The following is a 16051-nucleotide window of genomic DNA, read 5'->3' on the forward strand; positions in this document are numbered from 1 at the left end:
GTCCCCTCCTTCAACAGGTGTTAACCCTAGAGGACTAACTAGAACCTAATCGGTTATGGCAAACAAATGTTATTCACGTCCTTGAATTTGGAAAACTTAGATATACATGTATCCATTGATACCAGTTCTCACCTAATTAGCACACATGCTCTTCCTGAAGTCTTCCCAATATGTTATTAAACATTTTCTCTTAACTTTTGTGTTTATGGGGTGGCCCACAAAAATTAAAACTGATAATGGTCTGGCTTATGCCAGCTCACAATGTCAACAATTTTGTCACACATGGAATATCCAACATTCCACAGGTATCCCTTATAACCCTCAAGGAGAGGCCATAGTAGAACGTGTCCACTCTATCCTTAAAAATATGCTCAAGAAACAAAAAATGGGGAATATGAGTAAGGATCTTGCAACACTATTGGCACAAGCCTTATTTACCCTTAATTTTTAAAATTTAGATGATAAATTTCAATCAGCCACAGAAAAGCATTTCACTAAAGTCCTTCAAAACATAAAACCTGTGGTTTTATGGAAGGATGTAAATAGTAATGTATGGTGTGGTCCAAATGATTTGTTAACATGGGGAAGAGAATATGCTTGTGTTCACACCAACTCAGGTCCTCTATGGATTCCAGCATGATGCATCAAACCATACTATGGTGTTGCTAGGACCCAACCTGGTACCCGAAATGAAGGAAACGACCCTGCAGGACCTGCAGCCCCAGAAGATGCGGTTTTCTTGAATGACACAAGCCCCAGACATTACCTGCGGGATGCTGAAGAAGACAACTCAGGAGGCTGAGGGAATCCTGCTCTGGACACATACACCATTCACTCCAGATAATTTGTTCCTTACTATGCTTTCTGTTGTACATTACAACTCTTGTAGGACATTGGTTTTTCTTATTCTCTCACTTTGCCTGCTATCTGTACCTGCTACTCTCTATTAGGCCCATCTTCTAAATCCGCCTTTCTTTCACCCTGCTACCTGGGCAGACACCCCCTTCCCGGTCTTTCATAACGTAACTGCTTGGCTAGGAGGGATTAACATACCCCCAGTGGGGTTCCTTAGTAACGACACACGCTGGACTGAGGGGCCAAGTAACACTACATGTCACTCCTTAATTGGAAAATAATATTACTGATTATATTCATGTTTGTCTTATTTACTAATTCTAGGATGCAAAGCCGGAATATGAGTTTTAACTGCTGTGCCTGACAAACCTGTTGCTGCACACATCTGTACTCTTTCTTCAATCAACAAAACCTGATGCAAAAAACAGAAAAGGGTGAGATGTAGGAGTTCGGTCAGGGTGGTGGGAAAAGTTGTAAGAAAAAGTTATAGGGAAAGATGCAAACCTTTTTGGAAGGCCAGGAGGTTTTGCAAAAGCTTCAGAAGAGAATTATGGCTGAAGGCAGCTAGATTCTCTTATCCAGAGCCTGAGAGCAAAGGGTAGATAACAAGGGAATGTAAAGGAACTTAACTAGATAAATTTGTTTACTCCTGTCTCCAGAAACCAACCTTTGATCATTCGCACACAGGACTGCTCTCTACTCCGGGGGTTGACAATGTTTATTACCCACAAATTGTGTTTGCTCCAAGCCTTTATCATTAAATCTGTATTAAATAAATGCGACCAGGGCCTGCTTATGGAGGCTACACTCTCTTGGTGGCTGCTGCACTCTCTCATTGGCGGTGCTAAGCTGTGTGGTCTCCTAGCTGCACTGTCAGGCAAAATACCTGTGTCAGCATACCTCTTTCATCCGTCACTCAGCCACAGTCTGCAGGACAGACTCGGCAACCTCCTTTCCCGGCTCCAGTGAAAATAATGCCATTAATACTTACCAGCTCATATTTATTGAATATACATTATTGCCTAGAAACTGGCCTAAGTCTTATATAACCAGTATTTAACATAATCCATACAAAAGAATGGAGGTATTACTCCAAATTTATAGATAGAAAGCTTAGAGTGATTGAACTAAATTTGAGAAAAGGTCTGATGCCAGAGTCCAAACTTTTAACTAACCATCACACTAGTTGTCCCTTTTAACCTTCTCCTGGTCACTGTCTTGCCCCGTCTAAACTATCTAACTCTAAGATACAGTAAAATAACATGTCATTTCATCTGTCAAACCCATCTAGGAAGAATACAGCTTAAAAAAACATGGAATAAGCCAAGAAACCTCTAGATGCCACATTCAATGTTTCTAAGTTTAAAATGCTTTATTCATAATATAATAAACTGGTTTACTTGTTTTCCTATCTCATGACTTATTATTAATAGAAACAGCAATTCTGAAAGTGTGATAGTAAAGTCAAACTGAAGAAGAAAGGTTCAGCAAATATCTCAAAAACAGCAGTGACAATTGACAATGAGGGGGAAAATTATTTAAAAATTGAGTGTCCATGCCTGCAACATCCTGTGATAGGCACACTATTCACTAGACAAAACTGAATGTGTACACACACCCCACACACACTTAACTTAGTATTTACAACAATGCTGTGAGACAGAAATTACCATCCCATTTTAGAAACAAGAAAGAAGAGTCTGAAGGGCCTAAGTAACATCTCAGTCTCAAAGCCCTTGTGTGCCTGACAATCAAAGATGGCTGCTTCTCTAAAAACTCCTAGAATATAATTAATATATACATTGCACATCTCAAGACTTAAGAAAGTAATGAATTAAAATATTTAGTGACTGCTGACTGCATATAGGACCCTACTTGATGATGCAGGGGTACAAAAATGAATCAGATGTTCCTGCTACCCCAAGGAAGCTCCACAGTTTAAATAAATAAATATTTTAAATAAATTAGTATTTAAATAAATAAAATATAGCACTAAATAGAAAATTACAAATATAGGAAAGATATAGAGGAAGTTAAGGGGTTTTACAGATGAAAACTATTTGCTTATAGCTGTAAAGATAGGAAGAGTTTTTATAAGAGAAGTCACTGGAAAATGGGAGGAAAGGGAGAAGGGAGAAATTCTAGTCTCAAGGAAGAGAATAAAGGCAAAGAAGTAAGGAAGTACAGGACATTAATCCCATATTCCAAGAAAAACTAAACTACATGAAGGGCTAAGAGAGATAAAACTGAAAGGCTAGACCATCAGTTATATTTTCACAACTGTTTCTTCACCTTTCTCTAGTTGAAACTTAGCTTTGTTTTGGAGACATGGTTACCTTTAGCCCTTTCAAGTGGTGACTGTGTTCTTTTCTATCCTTTGCCACAATGGGCCTGGGGGAAGAACAGGTATCTTCTTCCTTGATCCATGTTGCCATTTTTGGACAATTCTCTCTCCTTTTTACCATACTCACGTCTGATTGTAATTTAACTCTATTATCTACTATTCCTATCAGTGTTGTAGTCATCGATTCCTGGATCACAGACCCTGGCTCCCTGGTGCTTTCTCTAACATTACTTCTGTCAAAATTCTTAATCATTTAGTGATTTCATAATCCATATAGATATTAATCTTTGAATACTGTGGTCTTGATGACCTTTTTTCCAAATGATTTTCACCTCCTTTCTACCTTAGCCAGTTAGTGCAATGGTCATAGTTGTACTTACTAGAAAAAAACAACAGTGTCTGACACTCTGCACCCCTTCAAGGATATTTAGTAATGTGTAGGGGTTTCTTTTTGGTCATCACTCTGAATGGAAAATAATGACGGCATTTGGTGAATGGGGGCCATGTCTAGTACATATCCTATAATACAGTTCTACACTCAAAACGCCAATAGCACTCCTGTCAAAAAATACTGCTGCTCTAGCTACATCCTACTCAGAAACCAACAATTCCTCAGATCCACTGATCTTGTTACCTTTCCTCCATCCCTCATCCTCTCTCACATCCCTTCTTAACCAGCTTAGATTCTGTGGCTCATCATTTATTCACTCCTTAAACCCTTTCTTGATGAGTAATACACAACTGAAAAAACTTTAATCCTATTTAACAGAATTTTCCATGTCTATGCCATCACTATTATAGCTAAAAAGTTGCAAGAGAAAAACATGTAACCATACCAAATTTTTTTTTTTTTTTTTTTTTTTGAGACAGAGTATCACTCTGTCACCCAGACTGTAGTGCAGTGGTGTGATCTTGGCTCACTGCAACATCTGCCTCCCAGGTTCCAGCGATTCTTGTGCCTCAGCCACCCAAGTGGCTGGGATTACAGGCACCCAACACAATGCCTGGCTAATTTTTGTATTTTTAGTAGAGATGGGGTTTCACCATGTTGCCCAGGCTGCTCTCAAACTCCTGACCTCAAGTGATCTGTCCACCTTGGTCTCCCAAAGTGCTGGGATTACAGACTCGAGCTACTGTGTCTGGCCCAAACTGGTTTAAAAAAGCCAAAACCCTCTTATCTTACCATCCTTTCTTGACTGCAAACCCAGCACTGCCACCATTTCTTATCAACACCCTTCAAAAGAGTTTTCTATACAAATTGTCCCCAATTATTCTTTCCCCATTCTCTTAAGCTCACTACTATCAGGCTTTTGCACCCATCATTCCACCAAAATTGCTTATCCATATCCATGCCACCCAACAACTCTATGTTAAGAAAAAATCCATAAATGTTTTTGTTTGTTTTGAGACACAGTCTCACTTTGTCACCCAGGCTGGAGTACAGTGGTATAATCATGTGATCATAGCTCACTTCAGCCTTTAACTCCTGGGCTCAAGGAATCCTCCCACCTGAGCCTCCCAAGTAGCCGAGATTACATGCCCACACCACCATGCCTGGCTAATTTTTTAATTTTTATTTTGTAAAGACAGAATCTTGCTTTGTTGCCCAGGCTGGTCATGAACTCCTGGTGTGACCCTCCTGTGTCAGCCTCCCAAAGTGCTGGGAATACAGGTGTGAGCCACCAGCCTGGTATCAGAGTCTGATATTAAGTGGCTATTATATATAATCCAGTTCAAAATAAGCAAGCACTGAACTCTAGTATTCAAGTCATTTAGAATAAAGCTAGTAAATAAACTTATTCCCCCCAAGGATAATCAAAACTTTTTAAAAAATAAAATTCGTGAATTTATTAGTTAATAATGCATACCTGGCTGAACATGAGTAGCCTGTAAGAAGTATTTCAAAGCTCTCTCAAAGTTCTTTTCATTTTCCAGAGCATGACCCACATTATTCCAAAGTTTGGCATTATTTTTATTTACCTTAAATACAAGCAGAGATAGAAATAAGTTACAATTAAAAAAAATGACTCCAGTTCATACAGATATTTGTTTGGTATACTATTAAGAAAATAATGTTCTATGGAAATGTCTCTGGGGATGACACAGGAGTCAAATAAAGACCGCTTGACCAAATTTACTCTCCCTGCACCTGAACAACATACTAAAACCATAGCAGTCTTATTTCATTCACGTTATATATTAACATTTTACTGAAAATGTTATTTGATGAAAGCACAGTGGTGTTTCAAAACTTCTGCTCTGCCATTTGTATTTTTAGGAGCAAAAGCACTGGAACATGAGAATATGTTTAAATGTTGCACTGATGACTTATTTTTAGACTTGTCATATTTAAAGTTATTTATGTAGTCCATTATGGTAATGGAAACCCTGAGATTAAAGCTCTTGAGTCAATCTGTGCTTTCAGAGTTCACAGATTGCCGTGGTGTTCTTGCAGATAGATGACACCTAGCCAAGGAACTAATTGCAGTGGTTGTGGCTATAGGTTCCAACCACTGTCCTGAGAGTGAGTATAAGCAAAATTCTGGAAAATTATGGGGCTCCACTGGTATCCTAGGAGTATGGATTAATAAGCATGGTAATGAGGTCTCACTTGCTGGCAGACTTCTAAGTTGGGAGAGAGAGTAGAGCTATTGAGTTGTATAAGAAGACACTCATCTGATCTTAAGCAGATGGAGAATCAAGAACTCACACAGACTACTGGAATGAAGCAGCAATCCAATAAAGCTAAGCAATTAAGAGTTAAGAAATAGTCCAAAGGAAGTAAAAATTCAGATATCCGAAGAGGGGTACTGGTAAGGGAGAGCTTGAAAAAATCTTTGCTGATAACCTTCATAGAAAACAAATTTTTGTTTTTTAAAAGACCTTTTTCCGATTTATAATGTCCATTCTATAGAAATCCTGTATCCTTCCTTTCTGCCAATTCTTATCTTTCTGATGGTATTGTAACCACTGGTTATTTTCCACATCGTTGGGTGCTTTTTTTTTGCTGTACATTTTATTTTACTGAATTGATTCCATCAATTATAAACCATTATTTTAAGTACCATTGAGAGAAAAAAGGCCACTAATTTAAGATGCTTTTCACAGTAAGACTTATTTAATTTCAGAGATATAAAAAAGGAAAAAAATGAGCACCTTTAGAACCAATGAAATATAGTATTCTGATTTAAACATTGTGTCATTTGAGCTTCCAATAACTGTATAGCATTTAGGGAATTATCATATATGCTTTGGACATATAGCTAAGTATTATTCAGAGCATTTGGTTATGGCATATGTTAAACAACAAATTATTTTCATTAATCTTTTAGTAAAGTACTTAATATTGACTGTTAAATGTCTGATTAAAAACAAACTTAAAACAGCTTAGAAACTGTTCCAAGAAATCACTGATGACATACTTTCCTGTCATTCTGAACAACACTTTACCTTCAAGGCTGACATAAACAATGTATATTCAGACTCCCAATCCCAATTTCTGTGGAATGTTTTTAAGGAATGAGTGAGTATCACCATAGACAGACAAATCCAGGATAGCTTTTTAAATACACTGTTTAAGAGAAAAAAAGCAAAACAAAAAAAGATTGTCTTCATCACCAAAAGCATTTTACCTTTTAGAACAGAGGTAAGAAGTATCTTAAATGCTCCTAAAATATCATATGTGAATTTATTCTAATTCATTCTAATGATCATCCAACTTTAGAGGATACAACACCACAAAAATTAAATACTGTGAATATGACCTTCCAGTCAATTGCATTATATATGCTAATATTGGCTATATTTCAAAAGCTGTTTAAAATAAATGATAAAAAATGGAAAAAAACAATTTTTAAATGTGACTTTTTACACTTACAGTCCTTTGTGCCATTTTCTACAACTGAGTATTCTTAATTGAGTTTAGAAAGGGGTCAACCTTATCACTGATCACATTTGAAAATGTTTTACTTACAATTTATACCAAGACTATCATCATATTTTTGGTTTATTTATCTATTGTAAAGCTAGAATTGTCTATTAAAAGGCATAGTAAAAGTGACTCTTCATTAAACAGAGGCAAATTACTTATACAACTTTAGGTTAATTATTTGAGGGCTCAATTCCTCACCTATCTTTATGATCTTGTTTAGTATTAATAGTCTCTGAGTCTGTGTTTTTGTTCCTATAACATGTTTTAATTTCTTTCATTTTGATAGATCCACTTAACCAGAACACACAAATATGGATGAGAAAGAACATGGTCATTGGAAGCAGTCAGATGTAAATCTGAAACAAGACTGTTATTTACTAGCTGTGTGATCTTGGGTAACCTATATGGCTTCAATGTTCACATCTGCAAAGTAGACTTAAGAAGTGTCAAGATTAAATGAGAAATCTAAAGTGTCTATCATGGCACTTGGTACATGGCAGGCATCCAAAAATGGGTAGTGATTATAAATGGATATATGGGTAGAAGCTAAGAGAAAAGGTTTGGTAGATGGCAGTTAAATATTGCAGACATGGATGAGATTATCTGTGGAACACATGCAGTGTGAAAAAAGTGGCTATAAGACTTTGAAAAATGTAAATATTGAAAGAGCAGGTGCAGCCAGAAGAATTAATCAGGACAAATACTTTTTACAGACACTAGGGAAATAAATTTTAAATTAAAAGAGTTGACTTAGTTTAGCTACTAGGAGGCACTTTGTTATATGCTTAAGGGTGAAGTGGAGAGAAGTCAGAATTCTGTGGGGTGAGGGGTGACTGGAAAATAGGAAAGTGAAAGAAGTGACTATTTATTTTTCAAGTTGCAAACTCAAACTTAATATTATTACATTAGTATTACTTGACCTTTAACAATTAGCTTGATTTGATAATTTTAGTGCCACAGCGTAAGTATACAATGAGATAATACCTATAACAATTATAGTTCCTAAGCATATACACAGTGTGACTATGCTGTTCCTTAACTGTTAGTTTGAGGCAACTAGGATACAAAAATTATTATGAAGATAGTGATGATAGCAAGAAATTACAGATTGCTTACTATATGCAATTTCAAAAGCTGTTTAAAATAAATGATAAAAAATGGAAAAAAACAATTTTTAAATGTGACTTTTTACATTTACAGTCCTTTGTGCCATTTTCTACAACTGAGTATATATTAACTCAATACGACTCACTTAAGTAGGATGACTATTATCTTAGTTCACTGAATATGGAAGTGGCAATGGTCATTTGTGACTTTATTCTCAGTAACATCCTTGTTTTCATTTGGATCTGACTCAAGTTTGTTCTGTCTCAGGCTGTAAAATCAAATTACATAAATATGGGGAAGAACACAGAGTAAGTAGGTGCCATGGAGCTTTCCTAACTTGACTTAGAAGACAAATGAGGAGACTATGGAGACGAAAAACCAAAAGATACAAAAGCATGACTTAGAAAACTGAACTAAATATTTAAATTTTTAAATGTGTCACACTTAATTCCATAGTAAGCATTACATGAACTGACATTTAAATTCACCTTTTTGTTGATATTTTCTGCCATCCATGGGCTACCAAAATACAGAACCCCATGCTGGGAACATATAATACTCGCTCAGCAACAACAAATCCAACTGGAAAAAAAAGGTTCGATGCAGGAATAAATGGTAATGCCATTAAACAAAGCGCCTACAAAAAAAAAGAAGATTTAATAATTTATAATAAATTTATAATAATTTATAATAAATTAAGAAATATATGGGCATCTGATACTTGAATCCAAATATTTTATCATTTAACTTGGATAGTGTACTGGTAAACTATTTTTAATAATGCTGTGAAGAATATGAATTTAAACATAAAGAAGGCAACTTAGGCATTAACAAACATCAGGATGTATGTAAGCAAGGTGAAATGGAAACCTTGAATTCTAAAAGTTAAAATTAGAGGATATCTAAGAACTTTGAAAACAAGATTTCTAGGTGTGTTTGGGAGCGATTACTCCTTGAAATTAAAATCTAAACCATTACAGCATTTTAAATTTGAGAAGCATACTTAGCTATATCTCACTGGTTTTCTGTAAAGAATATGCTTGCACAGTAAAATATAAAAACTTTAATAAATGTAAATATTCACATTTTTAAGCAAAAATTAAACAATAAAGGTTCATCCACTCAAATAAAAAGTGGAAGTACTTTTTGAAATTGTATCTAAAATAACACACTCAAACAATCATAAGAAAACAATCCAATTTAAAAAATGGGCAAAGGAGCTAAATAGATATTCCTCAGAAGACAACATGCCAATGGCCATCAAGTATATAAATGTTCAACATCACTATCATTAGGGAAGTGAAAATTAAAACCACAATGAGATATCATCTCACACCTGTAAGAATGGCTATTACCAAAAAGGCAAAAGATAACAAATGTTGGCAAGAACGTAGAGTAAAGGAAACACTTGCACACTGTTGGTGGGATGTAAATTAGCATTGCCATTAGGCAAACAGTATGGAGGCTTCTCAAAAAATTAAAAATAGAACTACCATGTGATCCAGCATCCTCATTACTGGGTATAGATCCAAAGGAAATGAAGTCAGTGTGTTGAAGAGAGATCTGACCTCCCCTGTTCATTGCAGCATTACTCAATTTACAATAGCCAAGATATGGGAACAACCTAAGTATCCATCAACAGATTACTGGATGAAAAAAATGCGGTACATACACACTTTGGAATACTATTTAGCCTTAAAACAGAAGGAAATCCTGTCATTTCTGACATGGATAAACCTGGAGGACACCATGTTAAGAGAAATAAGCCAGCCACAGAAAGACAAACAACACATGATCTCACTTGTATGTAGAATTTGTAAAAGTTGAACTCACAGAAGTACAGTAAATGGTGGTCACCAGGATTGGAGGGAGAAGGTTGGGGAGAGGTTGGTCAAAAGGCAAAAAACTTCAATTAGGAGGAATACAAATTAAATAAATAAAAATTTTACACATCTAACTTATGTGCGTGTGGTAAAAATAAGATGATAATGAAATATGCTAATAGGTTTTTCAACAAAACAAAACCACAAAGGCTGATTAAAAAAAAGCTAAACATGTCAGTTTTTACAACTTTACTACTTTAAGAAACCACATGATATTGGAAACTGAGGGAATGAAATCAGGTGTCGTTCAGACAAGATAGCAGACTACTGTACCTTAGCATTACTTCACATAACATCCTGAAAGGTTAAATGTATTTAACTAGCTTAGTGTATGCATAAAAATAAAACTGCCCCTCTTTAAACCAATAGTCTTTCATTCTACAAGAATTTCTAAAATTATTAATATAACACTGAACACTGAAATGAAACATCATAAAAATGTTTAGATTTCTTACCATTTTGAAAATGGGATGACATGTGGTTTCCACATTATACATCCACAAAAAACTAGCACATAAATAGCTTGTGAAGGAAATAAGATTGGTCGTTATTAGGAAATCTGTTTCTATGGACATCTCCTTCCATATTTTGTTACCCCGATTTGTTTTATAGTACCTAATTGAATAAACAAGTTAAACCTTTAGCTTCACAAGTTTGAGACTCTTCTAATGGGCTAAGGTGAAAGAATGTCTTTTTTTTCTATTTGACTTAATTTGTGAAATATAGAGATATATACATTGAAAAGAATACTCTCCACAAATGTTCACACATTAATGATTTGTAATAAGGCAACACTGAATCTGAGGAAAATCACTACCATCAAACTGGTTACCATCATACCAATTTACAGGCCTGACACTTCAGTTTTTTTAAATCAAAAAGGTAAGAAAAACTAAGAGTGCATAGAATTCACTTTCCATTTCCCAGAGATGCTTGACAAAAATAATCAGCAAAAAATGTGAAACAGATAAAGAAAAGTTCCTGAATATGTAGTTCATTGAAAAAAAATTATACCTATTAATTCATGGCCGCCCTAAGGCAATTTCACTTGAAGAAATTAAGTGTTTAATTCACTCAAAAGTGTATTGTAGACTGATGCATAAGCTATACAAAACAAAAAAAATCTCTCGGGAAAAATCTATACGTTCTGGGATAAGGAATGTCTCTAATGATTAACTTATTCACAGGTCCTAATATGCTTTCTAATAATGTATGCCAACCTAGTTAACTATCACTATCTTGTAATTTCCTACTTCCAGTAACATAAACTATCCTTAAATGTTATGATATTAGTAGAAAGAGCAAAGAGTTTGAGACAAATCTGCTTTACTTCTCATTTCCTACATAAGGCAAACCACTCAGTCACCTCCAGAATCTTTCTTTCTTTTCTTCTTCTTCCTTTTTTTTTTTTTTTTTTTACAGGGTCTTGTCTGTCATCCAGGATAGAGTATAGTGGCATGATCATAGTCTACTGCATTCTTGAACTCTTGGGCTCAAGCAATCCTCCTGCCTCAGCCTCCCAAGCACCTAGGACTACAGGTATGCACTACCATGCCTGGCTAATTTAAAAATTTTTTTTAGAGATGGGATCTCACTGTCTTGCCCAGGCTTGTCCCAAACTCCTGGCCTCCAGTGATCTTCCCATTTCTGCCTCCCAAGGCACTGGGATTACAGCATGAGCCACTGAACCCAGTTAGTTCTTTACAAATAAAATGGGGATTAATAACAACTTACATTATGCTGTTGACATATATATGACATCTTATCTAATAAGTGCTTAACATGGTATCTGTTAGGTACTCCTTTGTTCTACTTATCCCTTCCAGAGATCTTCAGAAAATATCACCATAAAAAAATAGTACATTTATTAGGACTATACCGAAAGTAGAGTTATGCTTAAAGCCACAGCTGTTCCATTTTTATATACATTTTAAATTCAGCTTACGTTACATACACCATTATTTTATTTGCTAAAATCTTAATTCCCCTACCTCTTTTTTTTTAACCTTTCTTTTAGCAAAACTCCAGCTTTAGATGTATTCTACCATTTATTTCTTTTGTCTGTATTTACCAGAGTGGCAACGCACTGCTAGAGAAAGTCCCAAAGCTGAACAGATTAATACTGTCATAAAAGCATGAGCACCAAGTTCAAATTTATCCTTAAGACTGTTTAGGATTTCTACGTTTCTCTGGAAAGTTCCTTCCACTCTTCTTGACTGCTTTGAATCTTCATTACTTTTCTCAAATTTTTGACCCATGTCACTTTCAGCAGGCAACTACGTTTCCTAATTTACAAGGAAAGCTAAAGCCATAAAACAAGAATTTCTTCAAATTCCTGCTACTAAACCTACCAACATCCACATTCATTTCCTTTCTTGTTGTAACATAAGGGGCGTCTCTTCTATCTCAGGGCAAACCTGTGCTCCGTATCTCCTGCTCCTCATAAACTTCACTAACAATTATCCCTTCTCTAATTTATTAACCACTTTCTAATCAACTGTATTCTTCCTATCTATATTTAAACATGCTTTTGTTCTCCAGCCTTAAACATCTTTAACAATACATCTTTTAAGCTACCTTCCCTATTTGTTACATACCTCAAGTACAAAACAAGTTCCCATGATCTTAGGAAAAGATTTTGTTGCCATAGTATCAAGTAGCCCACTTAACTAATCAACTTAAGTCCACCACTTAACCAGTCAACATTTCAACTTAATAAATATGTTCCTGCAAGCCAACCCATCAGGGATATCTGCATTCAAAAAAGTCAGCTGAGTAGCTGAGTACTCCAATAAAAATGCTTCTATATGCCAATCAATCAACAGTCTCTCCCTGACATTGCTCCCTCCTACCTCTGAAGGTCTACCAATGCCAGATCTCAATGCTTCCCCAGGCCCTACATAAGATTAGCAGTCTGTTATAATTGAAACCATTGCCTGACCAGCATAGTCTTCCCTTACTTAGGGAGGAAATAAATCAAGTTTATCCCATCCTTTGAAACAAAGTTAAATTATTCCTACAGGTTATCTATACTAGCTCTCTTCACTTTCTCATCAAATCACTCACTGCACATAAACAAATTTCATTTAAGTAACTACAGACTAAAAGAAGTCCAATCCAACAGATTCTAGATCTCACTTTCCCCCTCAAGAGCATCTGTTAGTGTTAACCATTTGGTCTTTCTTTAATACACTTTCCTACTTTTCTCTTCATTCAATCTGTCTTCTATTTAGGATCCTTCTCTTCAACATCTAAATATAGGAGTTTCTCAAGACCTAGTTGTAGGTATCTTCTCTTTTCACTGTATTTAGCCCACTCAACTGTTTTCTGGGGAGAATTAAGACCAAATACTCTAAGGCTTCCATTATGAGTATGAGTGAACTTCTGTGCATGTAGAATGTTAACAGCTACCATCTTTGGTAGAATTGACAAAACCCCAGTTGAGAAAGGCTGCTCTATAACCTCATCTACATTTCACCTTATCTACATCCTGGTTTCAATTACCACCTCGATGTTAACGAATAAGATTTCTATGTGTAGCTTAAGTATCTTCTATGAACTCCAGACATAAAGTGCTGTTCAAAATGTCCAACAGGATGTTTCAACAGTAACGCAAACTCAACATGTTCAAGGATAATAGAAAATACAATCTTTCAATCTACTCTGTATCTCAAGACATTCAAATTTCTCTAGAATGTAAGTTCTCTGGAAACATGAACTGTGTATTTACTATCATAACCTCAGCACCTAAAATGCACTGCACGAAGGGTAAAGTCTAACTTTTTATTGAATGAATAAATCAATCTAGCAGCTACAGCAAAAAATTATGTATCTGCAATTCATTAAACATACTGACATACGATAAATGCCTGAGAAAATGTACTATTGTCTTCAATAAACTTTTATTTTTGTTTTTGTTTTTTTGAGACAGAGTATTGCTCTGTCGCCCAGACTAGAGTGCAGTGGCGCAATCTCAGCTCACTGCAAATTCCACCTCCCTGGTTCAAGTGATTCTTGTGCCTCCGCCTCCTGAGTGGCTGGGATTACAGGCACCCACCACCACACCCAGCTAATTTTTGTATTTTTAGTAGAGACAAGAGTTTCACCAGGTTGACCAGGCTGGTCTCAAACTCCTGGCCTCAAATGATCCACCTGCCTTGGCCTCTCAAAGTGCTGGGATTACAGGCAAGAACCAACGCACCCAGCCTGTCTTCAATAATTAAAAAGGAAGACAAAACAGAACTCTTATGAGTATGAAGTGAGGCAGGGTAAGAAAATTAGAAAAACAAAAAAAAAAACAAAAACAAACAAAAAAAACAGTACAGAAAAACCACCACCAAAAAAAAAAAAAAACTTTTCAAATAATCAGAGTTCTCCGAACATAGTAAAAGCTAAGGGAGTAATAAAAACCACCTTGCTCATGAGAACTGAAAAGCTCTATATTTCTAGTTGTATATCTTACATGATGTTCTTTTCTGTGCCAAGAAAACAAATAATATACAATATAATCACTTTCTTCAAAAAGTGTATAATCTAGTTGGATAAAGGTAAGAAATACTTTATGTGCTGAACATATGTCAAATTGTGCCTGCAAATTAACTGAGAATTTTGGGATAAACTCAAATACGTTTATAAATTGGGATGCTGTTGAACAAAGAAAGGAATACTTCTAAAAAGATGCTTTTGCTGAATTACAGGTAGTTTCTTACTTATTCAACTGAATGTAACATCATTTGGAAAGTTAAGAAAAGTTTCTTACCATTAAAACAGTCTTGGAGGAATCACCAGAGTATCTGATACTGAATACTCCCAAAGTCCCCAGAAAACAAAAGAAAGTAAATGTGGCCAGATTTCGAATATCTAGTAATGACTCTATAAGTGGTATTGTTCCCATGGTCCAATCACAGCAGAGCTCTGAAGGATTTAATAACAGCCAAGCATTCACAGGAAGGAGGTAGTTAAAAGTTAGTTGCCTTGTAGGAGTTGGGCTTACAGCAGCTGGGTTATCAAACCTGTATAAAGGATTAAAAAAAGATTACAGATAAAACTTTAAAAATACAGAATTATTTACATAAATAAAACACTAAACAATAAACATTTTATATATCATCTTATTAAACAGAAGACACAGACAAATGTTATGTGTACCTCAGACTCTTGCTAGGGTTCAAACTATCAAAACTTTATGAAACATCTACTTCAGAGAAGTGATATTTATGAAGGACTGTTTGAAAGGCAAGCAGGTCATCCATTTCTGTTTATTATCAGAATAATTCAGACATGCATCCTATAATATTACAATACTACAAAAGTGTTCCATTAAACCTTTTGATTAAAAGTAGTAACAAAAAGTATAAGATTTATTGTTGTATGTGTTGTACGAATCACTTTTGAAAACACTCACCAATGTCATGAGACATTTCTTTTAGAGCTAAATGCTAATTAAAAATTATGCTTCCTGGAAAAAATTCATATAGTTTTCTCCTGTCATGGAGAGAGAAAACCATATCACCTAGCTTTCTTCCCTCTTTTCTTTGACTCCTAGGAAGCTAAAAACCAAATTTCTAGTAAAAAGTAGTAACTGTGTAGGCCTATGTAAGAATTTGTGTTCTACTTTTTCTCTTAGTAAATACTAATATAAGCTTATATCATAGTTTATCTTTTCCCAGGCCACGACATATATACATTTCATTAGTTTAGTCTGTGTTCTAAATTTTATTGGTTATAATAGATAGTACTTAAAAGACCCATTTTCTCATTTTAAAATGAGTAAGCCAAGGAAAATCAACTACTACCACTTATTTGACTTGATTTTCTGAAAACATATCAAATATTTGATAAAAATAAATACTATTTGAACAAATAATATCATTTCAAAATTTTCATACAGAATCTCACAACTTACATATTATTTTTCAGATAAAAATAATA

The 16051-nt window shown here is 35.2% G+C and overlaps 1 protein-coding gene across 2 annotated transcripts in view; it reads right to left on the bottom strand.

Moving 5' to 3' along the window:
* Positions 1 to 16051, bottom strand: part of TMTC3 (transmembrane O-mannosyltransferase targeting cadherins 3) — a 57740-nt gene that overhangs the window by 18537 nt on the left and 23152 nt on the right. For both annotated transcript variants that reach the window (XM_003259624.3, XM_030819884.1), the window contains 4 exons: positions 14880 to 15132; positions 8726 to 8874; positions 6650 to 6770; positions 5068 to 5179 (listed from right to left, as the gene is read on the bottom strand). In XM_003259624.3, the coding sequence (XP_003259672.2) occupies positions 5068 to 5179; positions 6650 to 6770; positions 8726 to 8874; positions 14880 to 15132 (635 nt within the window). The remainder of the gene's footprint in view (positions 1 to 5067; positions 5180 to 6649; positions 6771 to 8725; positions 8875 to 14879; positions 15133 to 16051) is intronic.

This window comes from Nomascus leucogenys, chromosome 10, assembly GCF_006542625.1.
Source record: "Nomascus leucogenys isolate Asia chromosome 10, Asia_NLE_v1, whole genome shotgun sequence".
In the NCBI taxonomy this organism is placed as follows: Eukaryota; Metazoa; Chordata; class Mammalia; order Primates; family Hylobatidae; genus Nomascus; species Nomascus leucogenys.